This window comes from Oryzias latipes, chromosome 24 (assembly GCF_002234675.1).
Source record: "Oryzias latipes chromosome 24, ASM223467v1".
Lineage (NCBI taxonomy): Eukaryota > Metazoa > Chordata > Actinopteri > Beloniformes > Adrianichthyidae > Oryzias > Oryzias latipes.
In genome coordinates this window covers 19124768-19150694 of record NC_019882.2, presented here as the reverse complement: position 1 = coordinate 19150694, position 25927 = coordinate 19124768, and the positions used below count along the sequence as shown (strand labels likewise).

Here is a 25927-nt window from a genome sequence, read left to right as displayed (position 1 = left end):
GCCTTCCACTGCTCCCAAGAACTCTTCAATGACAAAAGGCTGCAGACTTCCTAAAGCTCTCTGCAGAGAAGGACACACAGTTGGATAAGCGTGCAAAAACACAAAAGCCAGCTGCACAAAGCCACACACCACAGACCCTGATGAAACTCGACCGTATAATATGAAAACAGTCTTAAGTTCTGGATATTGCAACTAAAGCACTGTGAGCATTTAAGAGGACAGCTCAACACTTAAGTTGAGCTTTCCCCATCTAAAGCTTCTGTAGCGTACCTGTGTCTTCTTGGGAGGAACATCTGAAATTTGTCTGCCTGCAAACATCAGCAGTGCTTGCTGGATGCATCCGTGCAGACGAAGCCCGGATTTCTGCAGCCGACTCTTTGCCATCGCCTGGGCTTTTGACCGGACTTCGCTATAGATCATCAGAGGTGGCTGTGAAACTAAAGGATTCTGTGGCGTTTTTGCCAACATTCCTTTTCTGGATTGGACCTTGATCTTCTGAGTTTCTGTGGGTGTTTCTTCTGTGAAGGACTTCTCTGGACACCGAGCAGTGGTGTCCATTCCAGCAGGCAAGATCTCCTGAACCAAACCCATATGGATTCTGGGAAGCAGCTTCCCATCATCTGCGAGATTACACTCAAAGCCATGCAAATTTACTGTCCTTGGAAGGGATGTCTGGTACAGAGTTAGCGGCACAACCTCCTCAACATGTCTGGTTTTCGCCACAACGTACAATCCAGTCTCTGGGTGAACTGTTTCCTGATGAAATTCTCCAAAGTCATGCTGGAACCCAAGCTCCTGAAACATTCCAAGAATTTCCTGGTTCCATAAAAGAAGACAAAATTACTGATCAAGTTTACTAGAGCGCAAAGCTGAAGGTTGAGCTTGCCAAAAGGAAACTGTGGTAAGATGGTGCATTTCTAATGGTGGAATCATTGATATGGAGATCAAGCACGTCCTGTATAAGAACTGGACCATAAAAACTGACCTACTTGCAACACCAATGAAATTAATTCCAATTGGTCACCTTTTATTTTGGGTGATACAGATGCCACTATGTTGGTCTGAGTCAGTCTGAGTCAATGTTTCTACCACTCTCTCTAATCAGGAATGAGCTTATTGGAAGTTCACAACTCAAGTGATCAAACATTTTAAATGTTGGATGTTGGGGCCAGGAGCCACCACATTTACTGATGTCAGAAGTCAGACCTCTGTCTCCCCTCTGGTCACCAGCGGGAACTGACTCCAGTCCAGAGTACTGAATGCACTACATCTCCCAGTAACCTCAGCACACAGTTCCTGGATGCCTCAAACCTGACTCGTTTCCAATCACTCACAGTACACTTAAGCACTATACTGAGCCTCACTCAGTGCGAAGTATTGCTTGTGCCACTCTTCATTTCTGAGCATTATATCTGCATCTGATCTTCTGATTTCCTGACCCTGTTTTATCTTTGACTCAGTTTGTCTGCTGCCTGCCCCGAATCTCGTCTGACTACTCCTGTTTCTTCTCTGATTCTCCCATACTCATTATTGATCCCTGCCTGCCTGACCCTGATTTAGCTTTGTGGACTTTTAACTTAGCTAAGAAACCTGCTGCAATTGGAACCAGCCGTCTGCCCATTTTGTGACAATTGAGGCATCTGATTGGTCAAGTCAGTTTATAACTTAAATAACTTGCACTGCAGAAATAGAAAACTATGTCAGAGCAAGAATGATTATTCTAACAAATAGAATGACTGTAATAGCTGTTTATTTCTCTATAAAAAATCTTTGGGAGCTTCTTGGAGCCAGCAGGTACTTCCTGTTTGGAACCTGAGGGGGGAGGGGCCACTACAGTTAATGGGATCAAGAAAAACATAGGTTAAAAATGTTGGCAGCTCCGTTCACCCCAATGGTTGCCAAGGCAACATTGTGCAACAAATAAAGTGTCTGTGTACTAGCATAACTAAAATCTAGCCTGAAGAGTGGATCGGTTTTGTTAAATTTCCATGTGTATTTGGTGGGTTTAAAATGTTTTCACACAGGTGAACTTAATTTATTACACCAAAGCTGGTCTCTTGCTGAGGGTTTAGGTCTTGATAAATCAGGCAAACTCAGATGGTGATAATGAATCAGTTTACAGTACCTGGCAGTGGGTCTCTGATGCTGAAACCCTGCTTTGCAGGAATGATATGCTAAAGTGCAACATGGAGTGTTTTTGCAGGCCTTCAACATGTTCCTGCAAACATTGACTCTCAGTTTTCACCTCCTGAGCCAGCTGCCACCCCTGGGAGACCATTGCCTGTGAAAGAGCAGAAATGTTAGTGTTTATTTCAAATGTAGGGATCCATTTTACCACCAATGAGATGGTGAGGACGCTGGAGCTTTCGTGATCATTCCACAAAGAAAGACACAGATTAGTGAGATAAATCTCAGATAATCCATGGTAGTGTCTTCACACCAAGACCTCAAACCAGGTGAGCATTAAAGGTGTTTCATAACCATACTTTCGGGACCATATATTGCAGGTCTTCATGTACCCACAGTTCAAAGAGGAGCACAGAAATTTGATCCAAATTTGTCCCAAAAAATGTCCTGACTTATGTTACCCTATTCGCTAGACATCTGATCCTACTTAATTGTAAAAGCAAATTTCCCCAAACACATCTTCATTTGGTAAGAAACATAATGCAATACTTAAATTTAGAAAAGATCAAATTTTCATTGAGACAGCAAGAAAACCTTTTTTAATGAAACATGGCAACCATTTATTGATTATTTCAACAGTATATAGCAAGTCAACCTCTATTTAAACACGTAATAGTAAAATAGCAGGGTTTTTTCTTTTTTTCTTTTCTCTTTATCTTCTTATTTTTGTTGTTGCCCTTTTTTGTTGTTGTTGTTTAGATATTGCACTGTCTGTATTGTTTGCTGAAAAAAAGAATAAAAAAAAAAAAAGAAAATTTGTCCAAAAATGAACGCACAGTCTAGTGCCAAAATCTTTTATGATCCTTACTTTTTTCCTCATAACAAATGTTGGCATGCTTTATTCAAACTATTTTGGGCCTGACATTGTTTCAACTCTTTTTAACTGGTAGGAGGTTGGAGTCAACAAACCCCTAAATTTACTTTGTTGTGCTCATTTGACGTTTTTAGAATGTTTCTAGATTGGGTGAAGTAAAGTGCAGTCAAGGTCAAGGCCCCTCCCACTGTAGGCATCATTTTCACTTTGCTGAATCTAGTGTGTGGGGGAGGAAATAAAAAATGATTGGTCCACTTCACCCAATGGTTCTCCTGCAAATTTTGCTCTTGATAATTCAAAGGACTTTACAGGAAATTATGATTCCATGATGCTGGTTGGGCTACTTGGGTTAGAGGAAGTCCAGTCAGGGGATAAACATGTGCTAAGGTGCAGGTTCCATGTTCCCAGACACGGTCAAATCTAAGGGAACAGAGAAGAAGAACCATCAACCTTTGGTTTTTCGATGACTTTTGTCACACAGTATGACTGTGACTTTATGTGAATATGGCTTAGGCCCAGTTTATCCTTCATTGCTATTTGTAATTGCTGGGGTCGCATTGGAAGGGAATTACCACAATTTCTGCAAAATGCAACACAAGATGATGAGATTATCCAGGGTTGGAATTTTACGCCTGTAGTACAATCGCGTGCATATCGTGCCATTTAACCTTTACTTATTTTGAGCAATCAGAAGACGCAGTGGCAGCGCAAACTTGATCCAGAAAATTGCTGTTTCCACATCCCAGGATTTTGTAGACGGGGCCGCTATTGCTGCCTTCTGAATACAACAAGGGTTAGACATTATTTTATTCTGACTCAGTTCCAAAACAAAAGCACTTCAGTTTCACTGCATATTTCTCATGCAACTATAACTTCAGTTATATTTGATTTTTACATGGAGCAGGAGGCAAGTGATTTCCAATTTGATTCATTTTCAAAAGTACAGTTATTGGAAGCATTTAAAATACAAAATAAAACGTGATGTACTATCTACCTTGTCTTGTCTGCATTATTAATTAACCACAGGCTTGAAAACATCTTCAGAAAAACTTTGCATATTAAAATCAAGCCTTATAAAAAAAACTGAATCTAAAAGATCCCTATATGTCACAATAAAAAAATACTTAATCACTGAAATGCTGCGGACAATTGCATCATCAGGCTTGAAAAGTTTAAACGCCATCCAGAAAGAAGTTTGTTGCAGTTATTACAGACGGTCACAAGCAAAACTGGAAACTTTACTATGAACTATATCGAATGATTGGAGTGGAGATGCAACACGACTGATGCAATGGTCGATAATGTATAACCGGGCATTCCACAAAGGGGAGTCGCAAATCATATCCTGTGCTGGTGGAGGGGTTTTCATCAAAGTAAAGGTTTTACTTGAGCATGTTTGGTGCCATCATGTGTAAGAGTGCTGCAGAATGGGTCCTCAAACACAAGCACTATTTCTCCTCCTCACTGACCTGCGCACACAATGTGACTTAGGTTCCAGGGCAACACACAGGCACCCCCCTTTATACCCAGTCAAGCTTAGTTGGTGAGGAAATGGACACATATTGTTGATTTACAAACTGCAAAGACTTTTTGTCCAATGTTTGTATAATGCAACATTTCGGTAGAAAGCAAGCAGCTTGTTGTTGTAAACTCTAGAAATAGACTTTGTAATTATCGTTTCACTCTTTTGGTAGACCATGGAGCAGTTAAACCAGTAAAACAAGCCAGAACGCATGGGAATTGCCCAATGTGAGTCTACTTTTACAGTTATACCTAGGTGCCTTTGGGTTAGTAAGGAGAGAAAAATAAAGCATCAACTGAAGTCAAAAGACAAGCACAAACTTCATATGTGCTGACTTTGGCTGTTGACTCAGACCCATGGGCTCCTCGGTTCCTTTTCTCTTTCAGCTGGGTGTAGCAGTCCAGGGCCCCTGAGCTCCAGTGGTCTAACTTTGCCAGACCTGCTTCTAGCCTGGACGCAGCTCGCTGCATCTCTGCACAGGTCCTCTCTGCTTCTACAATCATCTTTCAAGGAATCAAAGAATCCAAATGACAAGAAATTCACATTTTTTTATCTCAATCTAATTCACCATATTTTCCGCACCAGAGGCACACTTAAAAGTCTTAATAAAAATTAAAAATAAACTATAAAAAAAACTGAAAGCGCCTTTTAGTCTGAAGTGCAATATAGTGCCGAAATTATGGTAGAGTGCAGGTCAGTGATGTTTCTGCGTCCCAACTTGTACCTGTACAATTTGCTGTGGCTTTTCTGCATCTCTTGCCTCAGAGTCTAGAGAGTCCATAAAAGATGAACCGTCCATCGCAGATAACTTTTTCTTCAGTGACTACAGGAGACAAAAGAAAACAATAAAGCTACTCACACCAAACATATTTCCTCCAATTCAGCAACTATGCAAACCTGCAGTGTCTGTATTTTAGCCTTCAGTGGGACAGAAGCCACTTCCACTGGTTTTCTCAGAAGCAAACTGGCCTCCTGGATAATTGAACTCACCACTTGATGACTCACGAGACAGGTCCCTGATGGAACCTCCTATGAAAGAACAACCATCGCCAAGGTTATTGCATTTCTAAATATTAATATCCGCTGCTGCATGCGATCAAATGCATGTCTTCTTACAAACACTGTCTTCCTTATGTGCTCAGCCCATGACTTGTTGACTTTGCTGAGCTGCTCAGTCAGAGCGAAGCTCGTTGCCATTTCGCTCACTTCAATCAGAAAACTCCCGGCCTCGTTCAACTGAGCATGGCGTGAAGTCCACTCATTTACACCCTACAAAAGAGCGAAGGGTCAAAGTTTTAACCCTTTAACACCAGAGATCTTGCTGGTGACAACTAGATAACATTTGCTCTTTAAACTGCTGAAACTTTGTAACCGTTTATGTGATCAACGTAAATCGGCTGATTCTGACATAAAGAAAAGTGAATTGAATTCATATTGAATTGGCACCAACGTGCAACACATCACGAACATAAATTGCTGGACAAAGGTGCTTCTTTCTGCTTCAGAATCCACTGGAATTACCTTAATTGCATGAACGGTTAAAGAGTTACAGTAGTTGAAAGAATGTCAGCTCTGGAGCTTAAGCTCCGTTGTAAAATACCCACTCCAATGAAAATTGTTTTCGTTTGTTTTTGACATTTTCATGATGACACATACATACGTATAAGGAAACTTAAAATTGAATTTCCGAGTATTTCTTTCAAATCGTTATGAATCAGGGTCAGACGAAAAAAGGTTGTAAAAAATTGTATTTGTGAGGTAGAAAATACACAAGCTCCCTGCTCTACTTCATTCTAAAACATCCACTGTCGGACAAATCCACGTAGGTCTTTGTTTTCCTCGTCTGAGCTGGAATCTGGATCAAAACTGTACGGGTGGATAGCTCCAATATTGCTCGCCATTTTTGTTTTACCTGCAATATTAGGTTGGGGTTATGAGGGACTGTAAGCTAGCAAGAGAGTATGCCAAAAGTCCAAAAAACGACACAGGTTTGTTGATTTAGGCTAAAATCTACATAATTATAATTAAAAGACCACTGGGAACGATTTGAAAGTAGGTGAAAAGATGATTGGAGTTGCTTTTAAGGGTCAACTGCAACCATCTGATGAGCTAACAGCTGGATGATACTCCACCTCCTCAACAGGACTTTGAGCTTGCAGATGAAGAAAGGTCAGGTGTTTGTTGTAAGTCTTCCAGGCACCCGCCACTCTTTCCATCGTCCCTTTAACGGTGGTCACAGCCTGAATGACCGATTCCGCTTCCCGTTCAGACTCCTTCACCTGACGGGTTACACACTGGAGCTCTTCACCTACCAAGAGAAAATGGCAGAAAAAGGGTTCAAATGGACCCAAAGATGTTGTTCTGTCTGTGATGTGTGTGATATAAACCTAGAGAAGGTTTTCCTCTGTAAGCTTTCGCCTTCTCCTTCAGAGTCTTTACAGCGTCCATCAAAATCAAGTGGAGACCTTGTCGCGCAACTGTTTCCTAACCAATTACGCAAACAGAAAAACATTTTGTGAGCTGGTGAACAGTTTGCTTATCGGTTCCTAAAAAAAACCCCAACTCACATGCCAGTCTAGCAACAGAACATGAACGGACTTCTCAGATCCATATGGACCTTTCCAGGCCTGAACTTTAGCACCAATGTGATTCAGGAGGTCCAGGACGGTGTGCAGGGATTCCCGGAATTCCACCTTGATTCCATCATATTTAGCTGTAACTCTGACGTTGGTTAATCTAATGTCACATTGAAGTGCATTAGGGTTTCATGCAGGTTTGAACTTTTTTAAATAAAAAGTTATCATTTCACCCACCGATTTTTTAGCTCATCAAGCTTTTCAGGAGGAACGACTAGATTTCCAGAAGAATCTGTGTTCTTGAAGGATTCCAAAATCTTGTTGTAATGACTGATTTCCTCAGTCAAAGTCTGGAAAAAATGATTGTCTGTTATGCATATTGAAGGACAACATCGTCAGCATATGGGATTATTTTGATGTGACTGATCTGTCCTCAAGTCACCTTCAGTTTGTCTTGTCGCACTCTTGCTTCTCTTGCAGCTTCTGCGTGATTTGTTGATGCTTCCCCATCTTTCTGCAGCTCCGCCTCTCCTCGCTGTAGCCACACAACAACTGAGTCTAGAGGATGGGGAAGACTCTGATCCAGGTCTGCTTTGTACTTCCCCAACTAAAAAGTACCACAAGTTAACAGCAAGTTAAGCAAAAACTCAGGACAGTAAAGAAGTGATGAATTCTTTCACCTCTTCCTCCAAATGATCCCACGCTGTCTTCAGCGTGAGCTGCTCCTGTCTCAGCTCAACATTGCGTTTTGTTGCAGCAAAAAGACTCATCACGGTTCTTCTTTGCTCAGCAGAATTAGCAAACCTCTTAAACACCTGAAGAAATAAGAACAGAACAGATTTTTTACTTATTTATTCCACCTTTGATTTGACCAAAAGGGTTGAGCTGCTGCTTGCGTTACCTGATACTTCTCTGCATAACTGGATCCCACTGCAGCTGTCCAGGATTCTGACAGTTCCTGAGTGGCCTGCTGCAGCCAGCAGATCACTTCCTGCACGCGCTGGTTCAAAGGTACCTGACAGTACACAAGCAAAGGCAGTCACATGTTCAAATCCAAACTGGGTTAAAGCTAAATCTGCAGTGACTGGAAGGATGTACATTTCATGGAGGAATAGCTTGTACCTGACGTAATGAGGAGACTGCGACTGCTGGAGTGATGTGAGCAGGTGAGCTGTCAGTTGAGAAAGAGGAGGGAAGCTGAGGGAAGAGCTGCGCCACCAACAGGTCAGAGTGTAAAGAAAATCAGAGTGAGATGTAAGAAAAGGTAAAAGTAAATGTAAATAAGTTAGGCAGATGTTCCACAACCCAATTCTCCCAAATTTCATGGGAGTAAACCTGCCTTCACATAGAGCTTTCTTTTTGTTTCATAGACACACTGACACTGGTGAGCAGTTTTTGCACTGCAACCGTTCACACCCACAGTTAGCTGTGCCTTTTAGCAAACTGTTCTTACTTACTGTTCAAATATCTGCTTGACTTTCTTACCTGCAGATGGTCATCAGGCCCTGGCATGTCACTGGAGTACTGGAGGAACTGTGCCACGTAAGTCATGATGGATTTCTCATCAGGATCTTTCACATCAACATCTAAAGAAAACCAAATGTATCCCTTTCAGATTTCTCCCAACTGATGAAACCTAAAACATGCTTTTGTTCCATTAACCTTGTGGCTCTAGCAGGCGAGGGATATGTAGCTCCTTCTCAGCCAGGTGAAAAGCTTCTTCCAGGTTCTCCAGGTTGCTCCTGGTCTTCACTAGTGTAAGATCAAGCAGTTGTGGTCTGAGAGAGCACAGGATAGCTAGGAAGGCCTCTCCGCTCCTCCAGCTTGCCTTGAAGTCCTTCACGCTGATGGAGCACTGAACTCTGAACAAATGGTCATTTCTTATGTCACAGTTACCTAGAAGTTGAAGCACCTAACGGATCTTAACAGAACAAAAACCCACTTCTGGCATTGGTCCCTGACCCACATCAGCAGGGCCTTCTTGGCAGAAATACGGAAGCGTCTATGAAGAGGAGAGGTCCGACCTGCAGGGACTGGACTGCCCGAGATCGGGCTGTCGGACCAAGAGTCCAGGCTAGCCAAGGAGTCGAGAGAAGAATGACGAGAGCTGAAGGAGAGAGCACTGGCCAGTTCATCGATCTGAAACAAACACAGGAGTCACAAGTTATCAAATAGAACAGAACATATGAAGAAAGTGGAGATTTGAGCGTGATACTCACATGACAGTGGAGAATAATGGTCCATATGAGGCCTAGTATGATGGATGGCCGCCCTTCAATGATGTCGGAGATGTTTATATTTACCAGCTTGATCTGCAGCCAAAAGAGTACGGTACCTCATAATGGTCTGTTATTTGAGCCTCAAACTTTGTAAGTCTGAATTCCCAAGTTTTAGACATTGGTCTACTCTGCAAATGTTGCGTTAAGAGTTTTTCTTTTTTTTTTTAAGAAAATTGATTACAAAAAGATTAGATGTCTGTTTGTGTCTTCATTTTTTGAATAATTTTTATCAAAACTCTTGTTATCCATTTGCTGTTACCAAAAACAAACTAATGGAAAGGACACAAAAACTATGTTGGCTTGGTGACTTACAGATTTCTTCTTCAGAAAGTTCAGGGCTGTCTCAATATTGGTTCTCTGCTGGAAAACCCCTCGACCTCTTTGTCTTGGCTGCCAACATTTTATAATTGTCAGCACACTTCACATGGATTTGCTGCACATTATCAGCTCACACAGAAAGAGACTCACCAGCGACTGACCGCTCATCACCTCCAGCAGGTCGAGCAGCTTGGAACCATCTCTGAGGTCCAAAAACAAGTCGGACATGCGCGAAGGTGGGCTTCTCTGAAGCAGAACACAGGAGGAAGGTAAGTGGCCATTGGTTGAATGCAGACAACTGTTGAAATCACTTGTTCCAGTCAGTAAGGGAGGTTGCACATATTCTAATACTAAATTCAAACTTGGACCACTAGAGGCTGGTCCCAGAAAGGACATTTTTTTTAACTAACTCTATAAAAAAAAGTTCACACCAAACATCAATCTATGGTAATTTTTTAGGTAAAGAGCTGTTTTGAAATATATAGCATACATGTTCGAGCACAAGGGTTTCCATCAATACACCTGGCATCAGGACATTCTAGGCAGGAGGTCAATGATTGACTTTGTAGTTGTTTCAGGCGACCTTATGCCCTGTGTCTTGGACACTCGGGTAAAGAGAAGGCCAGAGCTGTCCACCGATCACTAGCTGGTGGTGAATTGGATTCACTGGCGGGGAAGGAGGCCGGAAAGACTTGGAAGACCCAAACGCACTGTGATGGTCTGCTGGGAACATCTGGCTGAGCCCTGCGTTAGGGAAGTCTTTAACTCCCACATCCGGGAAAACTTCGAAGAGGTAGTACCAAGGGAGGTTGGGGAGTTTGAGTCCAAGTGGACCATGTTTTCCACTTCCATTGTCTCTGCTGCTGCTCGGAGCTGTGGTCGCAAGGTCTCTGGTGCCTGTCGCAGCGGTAATCCCCGAACCCGGTGGTGGACACCGGAAGTAAGGGATGCCGTCAAGCTGAAGAAAGAGTCCTACCAGGCCTGGCTGGCTTGTGGGACGCCAGAGGCAGCTGACAGGTATCGGCAGTCTAAGCGAGCTGCGGCCCGGACTGTTTCGGAGGCAAAAACTCTGTCCTGGGAGGAGTTCGGTGAGGCCATGGAGAAGGACTATCGGTTGGCCTCGAAGAAATTCTGGAGCCTCAGGAGGGGAGTTCTCTACAGGCACTGTTTTCAGTGCAGGTGGGGGGCTGTTGACTTTAACCGGGGACATTGTCAGGCGGTAGAAGGAATACTTTGAGGATCTCCTCAATCCCACTGACACGCCTTCTTTTGAAGAAGCAGAGAATGAGGACTCTGGGGTAAGGCTGCCTATTACCCAAGCTGAAGTCACTGAGGTAGTCAACGAGATCCTTAGTGGCAAGGCTCCGGGAGTGGATGAAGTCCTCCCTGAGTACCTCAAGTCTCTGGATGCTGTGGAAGTGTCTTGGTTGACATGTCTCTGCAGCATCGTGTGGCAGTCGGGAACTGTACCACTGGACTGGCAGACAGGGGTGGTGGTTCCCCTCTTTAAGAAAGGGGACCGGAGGGTGTGTTCCAACAATCGGGGAATTACACTCTTCAGCCTCCCTGGGAAAGTCTATGCCAGAGTACTGGGGAGGAGAATCCGTCCAATAGTTGAACCTCAGATTCAGGAACAACAGTGCGGTTTCCGTCCTGGTCGTGGAACAGTGGACCAGCTCTACACCCTCTTTAGGTTGCTGGATGGATTGTGGGAGTTCGCTCATCGAGTCCATGTGTGTTTTGTGGATTTGGAGAAGGCGTTCGACCGCGTCCCCCGTGATATTCTGTGGAGGGTGCTCTGGGAGTATGGGGTCCAGGGAGCCTTACTGAGGGCTGTCCGGTCTCTGTATGACTGGAGCAAGAGTTTGGTTTGCATAGCCAGTAAGTCAGACCTTTTCCCGGTGCACGTTGGACTCCGGCAGGGCTGCCCTTTATCACCGGTTCTGTTCATAGTTTTTATGGACAGAATTTCTAGGCGCAGCCAGGGGCCGGAGGGGGTCTGGTTTGGGGACCACAGGATTTTGTCTCTGCTCTTTGCAGATGATGTTGTCCTGCTTCATCAGGCCAGGACCTCCAGCGTGCATTGGGGCAGTTTGCGGCTAAGTGTGAAGTGGCTGGGAAGAGGGTCAGCACCACTAAATCTGAGGCCATGGTCCTCAACCTGAGAAAGGTAGTTTGCCATCTCTCGGTGGGTGGAGTGTCCCTTCCCCATGTGGAGGAGTTTAAATATCTGGGGGGGTTGCTCACAAGTAAGGGAAGCGGATCAGGAGCGGACAGGCGGATCGGAGCAGCGTCCGCAGTTATGTGGTCGTTGTATCGGGCCGTTGTGGGGAAGGGAGAGCTGAGCCAAAAAGCAAAGCTCTTGATTTACCGGTCGATCCTCATTCCAACACTCACCTATGGTCATGAGCTATGGGTCATGACCGAAAGAACGATGCCCCAAACACAAGCAGCTGAAATTAGCTTCCACCATAGGTCGGTTGGGCGCTACCTTAAAGATAGATTGAGAAGCTCGGTCACCCGCGGAGAGCTCGGAGTAGAACCGCTTCTCCTCCACATTGAAAGGAGCCAGTTGAGGTGACTCGGGCATCTAGTTTGGATGCCTCCTGGACGCCTCCCTGGAGAGGTGTTCCGGGCATGTCCAACTGGGCGGAGGCCCCGTGGAAGACCCAGGACACGTTGGAGAGACTATGTCTGTCGGCTGACCTGGTAACGCCTCGGGTCCCCCCAGAGGAGCTGGAGGAAGTGGCTGAGGCGAGGGAAGTCTGGGCATCTCTTCTTAGACTGCTGCCCCCGCGACCGGATAAGCAGAGGAAGATGGATGGATGGATGGATGTAGCATAAATTGTACATTATTAGTGGAATGTTTTTTTTGAGAGGCCACCTGGTGGATCTTTCACAATCACCCATTTGTGCCCCATTGCTGGGGTGGAGGAATGGGTTGTCACAAGGAATGCATTTAAAACAACTTTATGGTTCATTTTTGATGTTTTGTGTCCGGTGGCGCCAGTTGTAACGGGAAAACACCTTGACATGGAATCTATTGTGCCACACTACTCAGTCTAAATCACATGATTGTAAAAGTAGAGCACCAAGCTGACGAAGATCTATTAAGGAAAGAGCTGAAGGTGTAAACCCTAAAAGCTCGATTCTAGATTGTAAGAAGTGTCTTTGGAAAATGTCAGGAATTTTGCTGAATGGAAAAGCCTTGTAGTTGTGACTAACAAAATAGACTAAGCAAGGCACAAGCTCCCTGCTCCGTTCCTTTCCGATTATCTTGTAGAAAAATATATCCATGAATATCTTTGTTTTCCCCGTCTGAGGTGGAATTTGGATAAAAACTGTACGACTGGATAACAGCAATTTTGCTCACCATTTTTGTTGCCCTAGCAATTTAAAGCTAAGGGGATGAGGGGCTGTAAGATAGTGGAAGAATGTAGAAACTGAGAACTCTCATCAATGGGGAAGGAAAGGGGAGGCAGGGTTGCTCTGTGTTAACAGTTTCACCTACAACTCAGAGGTAAATTTCTAATGAACTCCCATTACTCTGTAGAAACTATGTCCTAGAAATTGACAGTTTTTTTTTACTTTTGCCAAAAAAAAACGGCATAATTATTATAATTAAAAGACGGAAGCCTTTTAAATGGATTGGAATTAATTGGAGTGGAGCTTTGAAGACTTATTGATTAAAATTTACTATCTTTGGCTGAACAATATCTTGGAGGATTTAGTAAAACAATGGCTGCTGAGGTGGTTAAATAAGCAAAAAAAATTAAAAGTAGTCAAGGATTGGAGAAAAACCTTCAACAGAAACTACAAAAATGTCAACAACACTCGTGTGTTTTTATAATACTATCTATGTGTCAAAAACATCAGCTGATTCAGAATGAACCAGCGTTATGAACAAGGGACACCAGGTTATAAAGAGGTGTGTGGGATCACATTTCACACTTTTCTAGTCCATGGAAGCTCTATTTATATTTCAGCTGCATGTTAACAGCTTGAGGTCTGTTAGAGCTGGACGGAGCAGCTCCACTATGATCCAGCATTAAGCTGATCCAGCTACAGGGCTCAACTGATGTTGGATTCAAAGTAAATGTATAGGATTAGCTTCAAAGACCATCAACTACTTGGGTAGGTTTCAGAAAATTGCAGAAAAATCCCTGTTCTCTGTCTACAAATCAAGCTGGGGAAAATTGGATTTGGAAGATTGATTGAGGAGTGGAAAGATGGATGGATGGATGGATACATGGATTGATAGTTTGATGGATGGGTAGCTGGGTGGATGGACATGTGGGTGAGTTGATGGATGGATGAATGGATGGATGGATGGATGGATGGATGAATAAGTGTGTGGATGGTTGGTTAGGTGGAGGGATAAATGGACACATGGGTGAACATAAAGGCAAGGAGCTTGCATTCTTCTTGGCGTTTGCTAAGACTCAAGTTCAAGATGACACGTAATGATTTTGATCCCCATCCTCCCAACATACCTTAGAAAGCTGAGCATTGATCCAGTTGGTAAACGTCCTTCTCTGAGTTTGTTCATGCTCCACTGATTGAAAAAAGGAAAAAATATTCAGTCATTTGTCAGGAACGTCATGAATAGGCTCAAACAGATTAGTACCAAGAGCTAAACGATCAATGAATGGACCAAAACATTAGCTCTCAGACCTCTGCAGCTTATTTAAATGGAAATCTAGTCAAAGTCTACAGTATAGTGAAAGCTGCAGATAAACCCTCAATGTTTGCTATTTAGGTACCTACCCACATCAGAAAAATGGGTAGTCCTGACCCTCCATGCCTTTTAGCAACAAGGATGTGTTCCCATGTATGTTGAGCCTTTAAACCCCCCCCCACGGAACCATTGGGAGCTCCTTTTGTGCAACAGAAGGGGAGACTGGCGTTTTCTTCAGGCTAAAGTAAGACTGAGTCTGAATCTGCAGGAAGGTGGGACGGTTTCCAAGACAAGACATGGATACTGAGGCTCATGCTTGGGCGTGAACCTTTGACCAGGCTGACTGTGACAGCAGAGAGGTTTTACCTCTGCAGCACCTGACAGTTCTGGATGATTCATGGTGGAGGAGCTGGCATTTGCTCTTTTGTCTAAGACCATCTCAGAAGAAAACTGTTTCTTCTTGTTCTCATTCATGAGTCATGGTTGTTTATTTAGGGGTCTGCCAAGGCAGGCATCTGAACCTGCCTCCACCCTGTTCACCAAGCATGTGAACCTCAAATAAGATTAGCAAGCAAAACTCTCCAGATGAGATGTAGCCTGTATAGGAACTTCTTAAACTTTAATGTAGTCCGTAAGCTTTGATGACATACACCTTATTTTTTCCAAACTGGACGGTTCTTTGGTGATTTAAGCTCTAATTTCAAGAATCCTGAAAGATCCCGAGTACAAACCAATCTCTGAAGGGATTGGACATCCAAACACACCTGATAAAAAAACAATCTGTCTGATATACTTGATGAACCTGGAGGCTTGTTTGGAATACGTAACGACCTTGATGACCTTTGGTCATTTTACATTTTACGTTGATTATTTCTATGATGTATTGTGATTTTAATGCATTTTTCTGTTTTGTGAAGCACCTTGAATTACTTTGTGTACGAATTGTGCTATACAAATAAACTTGCCTTGCCTTGGTTTAAAACTGTCACTAGAATCCTGGGATTTACTCAACTTCACTGCAAATTCAAACATCACTGTGAGGAAACGTGAGGTCACGTTGGATTCATCCACTTACCGGCATGCTGTGTTCAGCGTAACCTTTCAGCTCCTGCTCCTCCCTGTCGATCTGCACCACACCCATGTTTTCATCTGCTGATGATTCTCGTTTATTATTACAGCCAGTAACTAGATGTGTGTTTGCCAATGTTGTGACGGTGGTTCTTTGCAGTATAGAGTTATGAATGAAAGGGTCCGGGAAAAATAGTAGTAAATGTGAGTGCAGTCAATACACAAATACCTCCCCTGTTGAATGGAACTGTAAAGACAGTTTTATGTCACTTACATGGATGGAGTTGTATACTGGTCTACTCTGACTAACCTTGGTTTTGGTTGAAAGTTCACCTCTTAGTGCTTGTTTTTGTCCAGATAATGAAGCAAAAGCTTGTTTTGAAAAACAAAGTCTAAATACAGTGATCCCTCGCTATATCGCGTTTCATCTTTCACGACTTCGCTGCTTCACGGATTTTTTTTACAGTGCAGATATTTTTACAGTGCACTGATAAAGAGGATGAGGAAGGACTAACACTTGGTCGCTTAGCAACCATGGTGAGAATGGCCACTGAACTTCAGCGCACGGCACAAGCATGGGACCATTTGATGAGTCGTTCATTGCAGTTCTCAAATATAAATCTAAGGTGGCATACCCGTCTAAAAAAATCTTCTAGCTCAGAAAAAAGAGCGCCAACAACTACCCATAACAATGTTCTTCTCTCGGAGAAAGACTCCTGCGCCTTCAGTAGAAACAGACGCTACAGCGGAGCGGAGTCAGGACGAAGAGACACAGCTGGGACTGTGAAATACGCGTGTGACAATGTTTCCAACCATGTATTACTACATTAAAATTATTGTTTTAAAAAAATTTTGGGCTTTAAAACAGGTTTTGATTTTTGGTTTCATTCTATATTTCAGTATTGCATTGTAAAATAATTTAAAAAAATAAAGCTGACTACTTCACGGATTTCACTTTTCGCGTGTTATTTTTGGAACGCAACTCCCGCGAAAAACGAGGGATCACTGTAGTTCAATCCCTGCGGTATGACCTCTTTATGTCGTATCACCTCCTTCTCAGGTTCTCTTCTGCTGAAAAATGATCAAATTTACAAGACAGGTATAGCAAACTATAAAATCACTTTTCTTGCTGTTGTGATCGACTGGAATAAGGATGGTCAACATTTGCTGGTTACCATTCAGCACATCCTTTCAAGGGTCGACTAACACTGATTCGCACAGGTGGTTTGACCAATTTTTGCTATTGTTGTCTCTTAATCGTCCCTATGAGCGGGTTTGAGTTTGTGAATGTGTGCTCTTGCAACAGACTGGCAAAATGTTCAGGGTGTACACCACCATCCCCCAAGAGTAGGCTCCAGCAACCCAAAAACCCCAAAAGGGGCTCAGTGGATGGAAACTGAAAGTCCACTTTGTTTAGTCCTGATTCTGAGCACCAGCAGAAGGTTTCTCCATCTGCTTCTCAGAGTCTGAGAGGGTTTGTGTGGACCAGCGTTTTCTAGATCAATCATGTTATGAAAGGACTAGCAGAGCTGTTTAAACGTTAGTGTCGAAGATTTTCCTTGGTCACGTGTTTGCAGACTGACCTTGCAGGAGCATGTGGACGTTGTCGATGTCCAGAGGGATTCCTCCGCTGTCTCCACCTGAAGCCATCGAAGCTCTGATCGAGCTGCAGCAGATGGAGCTCAACAAGACAATGATATGGAGAATGTTCCTACAATTCACAGGCCTGCTGCTGACACTCGTCTCTGCAGATCCACACACACGCAATCAATGCAGGAAGCAGAGCAGAAATAGACCAGAAGGTCAGACGTGTTCAACATACCTGCAGACACTGCAGGGAGCTGGGTGATTGTCCTTTCAAGTTGGCACAAAAGGGCAGCAGCAGGTCCAGGCCGAAGTCAAAGAACTCCTCTGGAAAACTGTGACTTTAGGTGACTCTGGAATCAGGACATTTCTGGGATGGGGAATCATCAGGAGCTTGGAAAGTCTTTGAAGTTCTTTCTCCACCTGAGTGGAGACGGCAAAGCGGCACAATGTCACTTTCCCCCTGAACGGCAGTGCCAGGGTTTTATTTATCACTTTGCAAACATTGAACATGGCCCAGGGGGTGGGTGGGGGGGGGGGGGCAGGGGGCAGCAAAGCAGCTGCCCTTTCAGCCCACATTCCCTGGACCTGATCAGCAAACCAGGAGCCAGTAGAACCCTGAAGAACATTTGACCCTATTTAACCACTGGTGCCATGTTTGATCCAGTGAGAGAGAAGATACACACCCCTGTCTCGTTAGTATGATCGAATTTTCCCCATAAATTCATTGGATAAAAGCTGGTCCATGTTTTCTGATCTGTAGGTCATCATCGTTCCACTAGGGGCAGTAGAAGGGCTTTTCCTTCTCATTTCAAAATAGCTGTTTTCATTAACCCTTCTGCTTTCCTAGTCACTTTAACATTGGGAGTTGGGTCATCCAGACCCACTAGACAGTGCTCTGAACCTTTTTTCTTCAATGATTTGTGATCTTCACTGGTGTCCATGGATTACATGAAATCTTTCCACCTTTATCCACCTTTGTCATGGTAGGGAGAACACGTCAATGGTCATCTTGACCCCATAGGATAGCACAAGGGTTAAAATGTTCTAAACTTTAGGTGAGAATAACTCATCTATTGTTATTAAGGTTTTAAACGACGACATGCTGTACTGAAATAATGTATTTATTGATAATTACTTCTTTATAAAATAGTTACACCATGTTAAAAATCTGTGGATCGAATTTGAAACATGTGGGTAATAAAGGTGTTTTTTTTTCCTGAACACTTATCAATATTTCTGCATCTGAAACTAACATTGTTGTGAGCAAGAGCTCACCAAATCACTCAACAGATCATAACTGATACTATCTATATCTCACAATGATATTGCTGACCTTTTGGATTTCACCAAAGGTTAAAAAAAACAACTTCATTCTAAAATTATTTGAATTTACTGTCAGTTTTTTTAAGTAGTGGCCTTTAAGGGGTTAAATGGATTTCCACTGTAACTCATCAAAATTCAAACAATTACTTGAAAAGATATGATCTCAAACATCTCTTCTATTGTTTCAAATACATGAAACAGCATTTTGTTTTCCAAAAGAAACAACTTTGATTTCAATATAGTATTCTCAACAAGACTGATTTACTTTTCAATCTCTTAGATCCAAATTATAGAAAGACTTTTAATGGTGTTATCATTCTTTGCAATATCATTGTTATTGGTTATTTAGTAAAGCACAGGAACACCACAGGGGTGTGTCCTCAGGCCGGCCATTTTCATGCTGTTTACCCATGACTGTTCTGCTAATCATCTCACAAACATGGTCGTAAAGTTCGCTGATGACACCACCGGAGTCTCATATCGAACAACGATGAGACTCCCTACAGAGAGGAGGTCCAGCACCTAACAGGATGGTGCTCCGACACCTCCAAGACCAAGGAGGTCATTGTGGACTTTAGAAGGTCGAGGAAGGTGGTGCATACCCCTTTCCACATTCATGGCAATTCAGAGGGTGGACCAAATCAAGTTCCTGGGGATCCACATCACATAGAACCTCACCTGGTCACTGCACACATCCCACCTGGTGAAGAAGGCTGAACAGAGACTCTTCTTCCACAGGAAGCTTAAGAGTACTGGACTCTCAACACAAATCCTTGGGAACTTCTACAGAGCCACCATTGGAAGCATCCTCTGTCTGAGTGCTATAGTGTGGAACGGGAGCTGCACCACTCAAGACAGGAAAGACTTGGCCTGGTTGGTGAAAACCGCACAGGAGATTGTGGGAGGACCTCTCCCACACCTCGACTTAGTGTACAACAGCCGGGTCTGACGGAAGGCTGGTCGTATAGCTGCAGACCCCGCCCACCCGGTACACCAGCTGTTTGTACCTCTACCCTCTGGAAAGAAATACAGGAGCATCGAAGATCACACAAGCAGACTGAGAAACAGCTTCTTCCCCAGAGCTGTAACCCCCCCCATCACTCACTTGTGACACCCCCCCCCCCCCCACCCCCAATTTAACATGACCCACTTATACTCTGGATGCACTTTAACTGTATGTGCATTATTAATTTCATTTTACTGTACAGTCTTTATAATTACGTATAGGTATTTATTTTTATTGAAAAGAGCTGCTGAAAAACAATTGGTTGTGCACTGCACATGATAATAACATATTCTGATTCTAAGATATGAATGTTATTGTTCAGAAATGATATGTTTTTACGCAAGCTAAAAAAAATTTGATATGTTACTTTCTTTATTTATTATTTTAATTTACTTTTTACTTATTCTAGTAATGGATGAGCTCTTTTCCAAACTACTGAAAAAGCTGTTTACATATAATTTTTGTCAATTTTTCATACATATTTTATATACGTTTATAAGTGTGTTCATATATGTTAATGCATTTATTATTGAAAAGTATAAAAAAAATGAATCAGCTTTTCAAATGACCTTGATGTACATTGACCAGTCTGTGGTGAGATACGAAAGATGAGAGGAATTGGTCACGTGACTCAGCATGAATAAGTCTTGTTGTTTGTACCATAAAAAGATTTAAACAACACGAAGACAATAACCTACAATGACCCATAAAAATGCACATTATTTTCGCTTTCTCTTCCTATGCATGTCACTTTATTTTTGGTTCCACACAGGGCTCAGAATTAACCCGTGCATCCCTGCTGTTTTCCACTAGATGGCGCAAAGCTCGGAGACATGGGTGCACTTCAACCCATAACAGGCCAGAAGAAGAAGAAGTCCTCCACGACTTTGACGTGCAGAAGCTGTGGTAGTTTTGACCTTCCGACCGCTTCGCGTCGAGCTTAAAGGTGGGTTTAAAACCAAAATTTATTTCCTGGAGGAACTTTTAGATCAAAAGGAGAAATAATTTTTACGCCAGAGCGCCATTTTAAAACACAATGATTGTTTTTTTTACTCTAATATTTGTGGAAGTCCTGCAGCTAGCTTGTTCTAGCTAACGCTAGTTAGCCTTTCATCATTATCCGATGTGCTAGGAAGGATTTTGTCATTTATTTATTCAGATATGTGGTTAAAAAAATGTTGGCTAGTTGTTTATGCTTGTCAATGATTTCGGTGACTGAAGGTTACCGAAATCATTGAGCTTGTTGATGTTCAATGGTTTCTTTTAGCATCGTAGCTAACTAACTACTTAGTAAACAAGAGCTTTCCGTGCGCGTGTGCAGCTTTTAGAAACGCTGTTATACGCGTAAAAAAAGCGGTTAAATGCCTAAATATCTTTTTAAAAATTGTTTATAAAATTTGAGTCTACAATGCTTAAAAAAACTAAGTGACTTGATTGATGAATTGCAGTAAATAGACCAGTTGAAGTTTTATTTGAGAGTTTTACATATTGAGGGTGAGGAAGACTTTGATCTTTGTCTTTATTTCCTGTCACAGATGGCAGGACAGGCGTTTCAGAAGTGGTGGTCTCTGATGAGCCCGTACTACACCAAGGCGTACCAGGAGATGTGGGTGGGAGTTGGCATCATGACCTACCTGTACTATAAAGTTTCCTATGGAGGTGAGTGACGGCTGCAGCCAAGCCTCAGGAATCCACAGCCGGGATTGGTTCTGATGATGGAAAGCAACCCAGACTATTGAAAAGATGAGGATCCCACCCTAAAAGCCTATTCCAGCCATCTTTTAACATATTTAAAAAAGCAGTGATCTTTCATTAATGATGATGATCTCTGTTTCTGCAGAGAGGCAGGAGGTCATAAGGAATTTTACATTTCACCCAGAGGGGGTGTCAATAGACGGCGCCGTATCCTCTTACTTTGGGTTGTAAACTCCTGTCAAACAAAACAGAAGAAGAAAAGATTTAAAGTGCGTTCATATTCATTAGCAGGATCACGCAGTTCTGAGCCATGACATTCCTTTTTCTCCAAATTAAAGTAAACTTTTTTATTATTACAAACATTTTCATTGGTTTAAACATTTTAAGAGGTTATTGCTTTTTTTTGTGCGTTATTCCTTGATTGCTTCAAATAAACCATTTCAAATTAAAATAAATAAAATAAAATTATATCAGAGACGAACCCTGATCGTAAAATGCTGTAGCAGAAGTGACGTCATATTTGCACATGTGCAGACTAGCCACAGCCAGCTCAGAAGAGGAAAACAAAGACGCATGTTGATCTATTCATCAGCAAGTGGACGCACCAGAATGGAGCAAATGACCCACCAATTTGACACAGAATTTTCCAAAATTATGTGCTCCATCATGAGAAAATGCTACAAGAATATGTTAAAATCACCAAAAACATCATTTTCATCTGAGTTGGTCTTTAGTGATGAGCAAACATCACTTTTTACTGTTTGTCAGCAAATGAAGTGGAGAAAGAAAACGTTTTCTAACTGTTCTTTGTCTTTCCTTTATTTCAGGCAAGAAAGCTGTGAAAAGCAGTAAGTACCATCAACAACACCAATAAATGTGCTGAAAGTAACCATATACAGTTCTTCAGAACCTTTGCAGATATTTGAAATAATTCTTTTAATATCTTTCTTTTTGTCTTAAGTTCTAACATGAACCAGGATTTTGGTCCATTTATCATTACAGACTTCAAGTGTAACGACAATTAGCGTATTTATTTATCTTTTCAAAAAAAGTATATTTATAATTTTTACAATTTTGTAGTTGATGTTCATAGCACCCCTCCACCTTAGAAATGTGTCATGTAAGATGTAACAGATTAAAAATAATTAAAATAATTTTTTGACGTGTTTTTAAAGAATACAAATTTATGCACGACAATTAAATTCAACCACTAGGGGGCACAATCTAGCACCTTTGTGTGCCAGGCCCTGTCGATGGTTGTGTGACAAGAGTGTCATGGAGAATGAAAGGAAAGATGTAGAAGACTGTGGTGAGAAACTCTGATGCCGAGATGAAGATGTGGAGGTTCTCTTTGGGGGAGGATGGATCAGGAATGAATCCGTCAGAGGAACAGATTGGTGTTCTACAGATGCATGCAGGGAAGCAGATGGTTCGGACATTTTCAGAGGAGGAACAGTGATGATGTTGGTAAAAGGATGCTGAGGTTGGAGCTAGCAGAATAATGGATGGGGTTTCATAGTCAAGAGTACAAATTAACAAAGAGACTTCTGAAGAATACTGAAGGATTTGATAAAAGAAAAAGGTGCCGCTAAAAAACCCAGAAGTCTGATGTCTGACAAGAATGTCTGTTAATGATTTGTGGTGGGAGTGTGATGGTCTGGGCTGTTTTTCAGCTTCAGGATTAAAAGCCTTTGGAGTTTCTCCCCATCAGTCCATGAGTTCCGTCTGTTGAGCGCTGAGCTTCAGCATCAGAGCAAACGGATCAGAACGGCACCTCTAAACAGCAGGAATGATGAGTCCGGTTTTGGAGTGATCTACTTTCTCGATTTTCTATCTAGATCCAGTTGGACGTTCTTAAACCTCCTGTGTGTCTGAATTTAGACTTTTCTGAAAAACGAGGGAAAGAAATCCTCCCCAGATATAATAAATCCCCCTGAGGCAGAACCAGTCATTCAGTTTGGGTGGAAAGACATTTAAAAAAAATCTAAATCTGATGTGTTTCAACCACTTTCAGCATTTCAAAGCAGTATTTTTATAGCTTTAATCCTAGTCCACCACTTGCAGGTCAGGGGTCAGCAGGTGAAGCCTGCAGGAACTCCTTTAGCCTGTAGGGGCCACTGTTTCTCAAAGACTTTCCTTTATGCTAATGAGCTGCGGTTTGTTTTTGCAGAACCTGCTCACTGAGGTTCCAACCTGCCCCCCCGCCTGCCGCAAGACGAGAGTCCAGCTACATGTTTGAGTTTTTGTTAATATGGATCAAATAAATGATTATTCTCAACGTTTTTCTTTGTGTGTGTTTTTTTTGTGTAAAAGAAACAATAAAAATTAGCAGAGAAAATGGTTTGTTTTCCTGCAGGCTCCTGAGCCTTCGAGGTAGTTAGGCATCTAACGCCGATGGATGGCAGAGTAGGTTGCAGTTTAACTTATTTAACTGGGAAAACTGCAACGGTGCTGCGTTCAGGGCTGCGTGGGCGTCAACTGAGAGGGAAACTTCTTTTCTAATAAGATCAACCAAATCCAGTGGATTTCTTCCTTTTCACTAAATCAATCCATTTTTTGTGCCATTAAATCAAAAGCTCATCAGAGTTTCAGGTTCATTTTTGAGTTAATTATTTCACTGTTGGGATGGAACTTTTGGCATTAAACCATTGGATCGCCTGTGTTTACTTTTTTTTAAATGGTGCCATATTTCTATGGACTATCCTATAGATAATGAGCAGCAGAGAAAATGTGGTCAAATCTTTCAATTCTACAGAAGTCCAAACTTCAGCTCATCTCCAGGTGTCTTAGTGAGCCTGAGGTATGGCTTAGCTCAGGGGTCTGACACCTTTAATGTTAAAAGAGCCATTAAAGTCAGTTTCTTACAGACCCAAACCCAGCTAAAGCCACAAACTCCCACGTTATTGTTCAGAAAAATACATTTGACTCATGTTTTTGTGGCCATTAAGCCATCCATTTAGAAAATATAGCTTTGGGATATTTACAATAATACATTAATGTTGTATTTTTCCTAAATACAAATGTTTTATTTTACTCTTAATAGCAGCATAGGGAGCTGGTTTAGCTTGTGCTGGTTTGCGGCGCCTTCCATCCGTGAAACCAGGGTTCGAATCCAGGCTGCTCCCTATTCCATGGCCGAGCACCAAAGTACATCTCTGACATGTTAGTGCCATATGAACCATCTCGTACTCTGAGGACCTCAGGGGCCGGCCCTGAGGTCCTCAGAGTCCCCAGAGTCAGAACTAAACAAGGGGAATCAGCATTTCAATATTCTGCAGCTAAAATCTGGAACAGCCTCCCTGAAGTCATAAGACAGGCCTCTTCTGTGTTCATGTTCAAATCTAGACTTAAAACATTTCTGTTCAGCCGTGTATATGACTGAAAGGTCCTATCTGCACTTTTCTTTCCTTTCCTTCCTTTATTTTTAAATCAATTTTCAATTATTTTTTTTTTCTTTTCTTTTAAAGTAAATTTTACGTTGATTATTTCTATGATGTATTGTGATTTTAATGCATTTTTCTGTTTTGTGAAGCACCTTGAATTACTTTGTGTACGAATTGTGCTATACAAATAAACTTGCCTTGCTTTGCCTATTCCCTTCTCTACTTCTGTGCTGGTCCCAAGCCCGGTTGCTTTGAGAAGGTTGCGTCAGGAAGGGCATCCGGCGTAAAACATTGCCAAGCTTACCATGCGACTCGTTCGCTGTGGCAACCCCTGATGGGAAAAGCCGAAAGAGAAAGAAGACTCTTAATAGCAGCATACATGTTCCTTTCAAAATAAAATACACCCTGTGTAAAATAAGATTCTCCTGCTGCAGCAGATGGACTTGAATTAAAAATGCAGGAAACTCAAAAGTAGAATTTTCTATCATAACTTTGCTGCACCTTCCCTCCTATTTTCCTTTTACAATTAAATATAAGCATGACAATATTAAGTTAAAATTCCACTTTTAGAAACAAATCTAAATAAATATAAATTCAATTCTATACTTCAAGTACTTTTATTGCCTCTAGACAGCAACTATACTGTTGTGCTGCTGAACATAGTGTGTGTTTTAAGCATATTCTAATAATATTCCACCACAAAACTTAAACTTAACAAAAAAACTAAAACTACAAAGAGAATAATGTATTTAACATTTGTCTTCAAATGTTAAATACATCCACAGTGGAGAAATAAAAGAGCCGCATGTGGCTTTGGAGCCTCAGGTCGCAGACCCCTGACCTAACAGCTCCACATCATACGTCATTAGGACCAATGCAAAGCGCCTGATGATGGCGGCGCAGTCAACGCCGCCCCTGGACTCCATATGTTCTCCATCGGTACCCGTCTCATACCAACAGATTTTAGAGCATTGCTTGAGCAGATTGAAGACCTTGAGGAGTTTAACGGCAGGAGAATCATGATGTGGGGTTGTTTTTCATGAGCTGGCCTTGACCCCTTAGCTTTAGTCAAAGGACTTCTGGATGCTCAACACACCAACAGATTTCTGGAGAGTTCTATACTTCCAAATGTTTTAACATGAAACAGCACAGGTCCATGAAGATTAGCTTGGTGGAGGGAGAATCATGATGTGGGGTTGTTTTTCAAGAGCTTAGTTCCAAGTGACACCAAAACACACAGAGATTTTGGAGCAGTGAACGTATCTTTTTTGGTTTCGTCTTGTGTTGAATTTTATTGCAACATTTCATTTTGATTTCTAGAAATTACTTTTCTTTTACAATTTTTTTTAAATATTTTTTTGTGGAAACATGAAAAGGTATATAGATATTATGGGATGTTGCTGATTGGATGAAATTTGTCTATAATTACACCCAAAAACTATGAAAATACTGGATAAAGTCTGTATTAATCATAAAACGTACAGTGCAGAC

The 25927-nt window shown here is 42.1% G+C and overlaps 3 protein-coding genes across 4 annotated transcripts; 1 reads left to right on the top strand and 2 right to left on the bottom strand.

The window, feature by feature from the left end:
• Positions 1-100: 100 nt before the first annotated feature.
• Positions 101-7001, bottom strand: LOC105357253. 2 transcript variants are annotated; one of them, XR_002872896.1, is made up of 7 exons: positions 6911-7001; positions 6656-6831; positions 5640-5792; positions 5421-5552; positions 5248-5346; positions 2126-5026; positions 101-816 (listed from the first exon to the last, which is right to left on the bottom strand). XR_002872896.1 is itself a non-coding variant. In XM_023953145.1 (6 exons), exons 1-6 carry the CDS (start codon positions 6969-6971, stop codon positions 4790-4792), a joined length of 858 nt encoding a protein of 285 aa, XP_023808913.1. In that variant the 5' UTR covers positions 6972-7001; the 3' UTR covers positions 1880-4789. The 2 variants fall into 2 exon arrangements, 1 of the variants encoding a protein (XP_023808913.1); XM_023953145.1 differs by lacking the exon at positions 101-816 and having other exon boundaries at positions 1880-5026.
• Positions 6977-14404, bottom strand: LOC111946291 (nesprin-2-like). Its single transcript, XM_023953312.1, has 14 exons — positions 14190-14404; positions 9847-9942; positions 9691-9768; positions 9319-9411; positions 9042-9238; positions 8762-8961; positions 8585-8685; positions 8222-8308; positions 8001-8114; positions 7780-7914; positions 7542-7706; positions 7337-7449; positions 7091-7259; positions 6977-7000 (listed from the first exon to the last, which is right to left on the bottom strand). Exons 2-14 carry the CDS (start codon positions 9922-9924, stop codon positions 6977-6979), a joined length of 1554 nt encoding a protein of 517 aa, XP_023809080.1. The 5' UTR covers positions 9925-9942; positions 14190-14404.
• A 5772-nt stretch (positions 14405-20176) lies between these two features.
• atp5mpl (ATP synthase membrane subunit 6.8PL) lies at positions 20177-23335 on the top strand. Its single transcript, XM_020714603.2, has 4 exons — positions 20177-20304; positions 20894-21017; positions 21881-21901; positions 23224-23335. Exons 2-4 carry the CDS (start codon positions 20894-20896, stop codon positions 23235-23237), a joined length of 159 nt encoding a protein of 52 aa, XP_020570262.1. The 5' UTR covers positions 20177-20304; the 3' UTR covers positions 23238-23335.
• Positions 23336-25927: the final 2592 nt, after the last annotated feature.

What these genes read in the sequence shown, in the direction of transcription:
- atp5mpl (XM_020714603.2), top strand. Translation starts at nt 20,894, where the DNA reads ATGGCAGGACAGGCGTTTCAGAAGTGGTGGTCTCTGATGAGCCCGTAC. An exon ending in CTATAAAGTTTCCTATGGAG is followed by an intron (nt 21,018 to 21,880) that starts GTGAGTGACGGC and finishes CCTTTATTTCAG; the next exon opens with GCAAGAAAGCTGTGAAAAGC.
- LOC105357253 (XM_023953145.1), bottom strand. Translation starts at nt 6,971, where the DNA reads ATGGACGCTGTAAAGACTCTGAAGGAGAAGGCGAAAGCTTACAGAGGA. An exon ending in CTAAAATACAGACACTGCAG is followed by an intron (nt 5,347 to 5,420) that starts GTTTGCATAGTT and finishes TGTCTCCTGTAG; the next exon opens with TCACTGAAGAAAAAGTTATC. An exon ending in AGCCACAGCAAATTGTACAG is followed by an intron (nt 5,027 to 5,247) that starts GTACAAGTTGGG and finishes ATTCCTTGAAAG; the next exon opens with ATGATTGTAGAAGCAGAGAG.
- LOC111946291 (XM_023953312.1), bottom strand. Translation starts at nt 9,924, where the DNA reads ATGTCCGACTTGTTTTTGGACCTCAGAGATGGTTCCAAGCTGCTCGAC. An exon ending in CCATTATTCTCCACTGTCAT is followed by an intron (nt 9,239 to 9,318) that starts GTGAGTATCACG and finishes TGTTTGTTTCAG; the next exon opens with ATCGATGAACTGGCCAGTGC. An exon ending in TGCGACAAGACAAACTGAAG is followed by an intron (nt 7,450 to 7,541) that starts GTGACTTGAGGA and finishes CATTTTTTCCAG; the next exon opens with ACTTTGACTGAGGAAATCAG.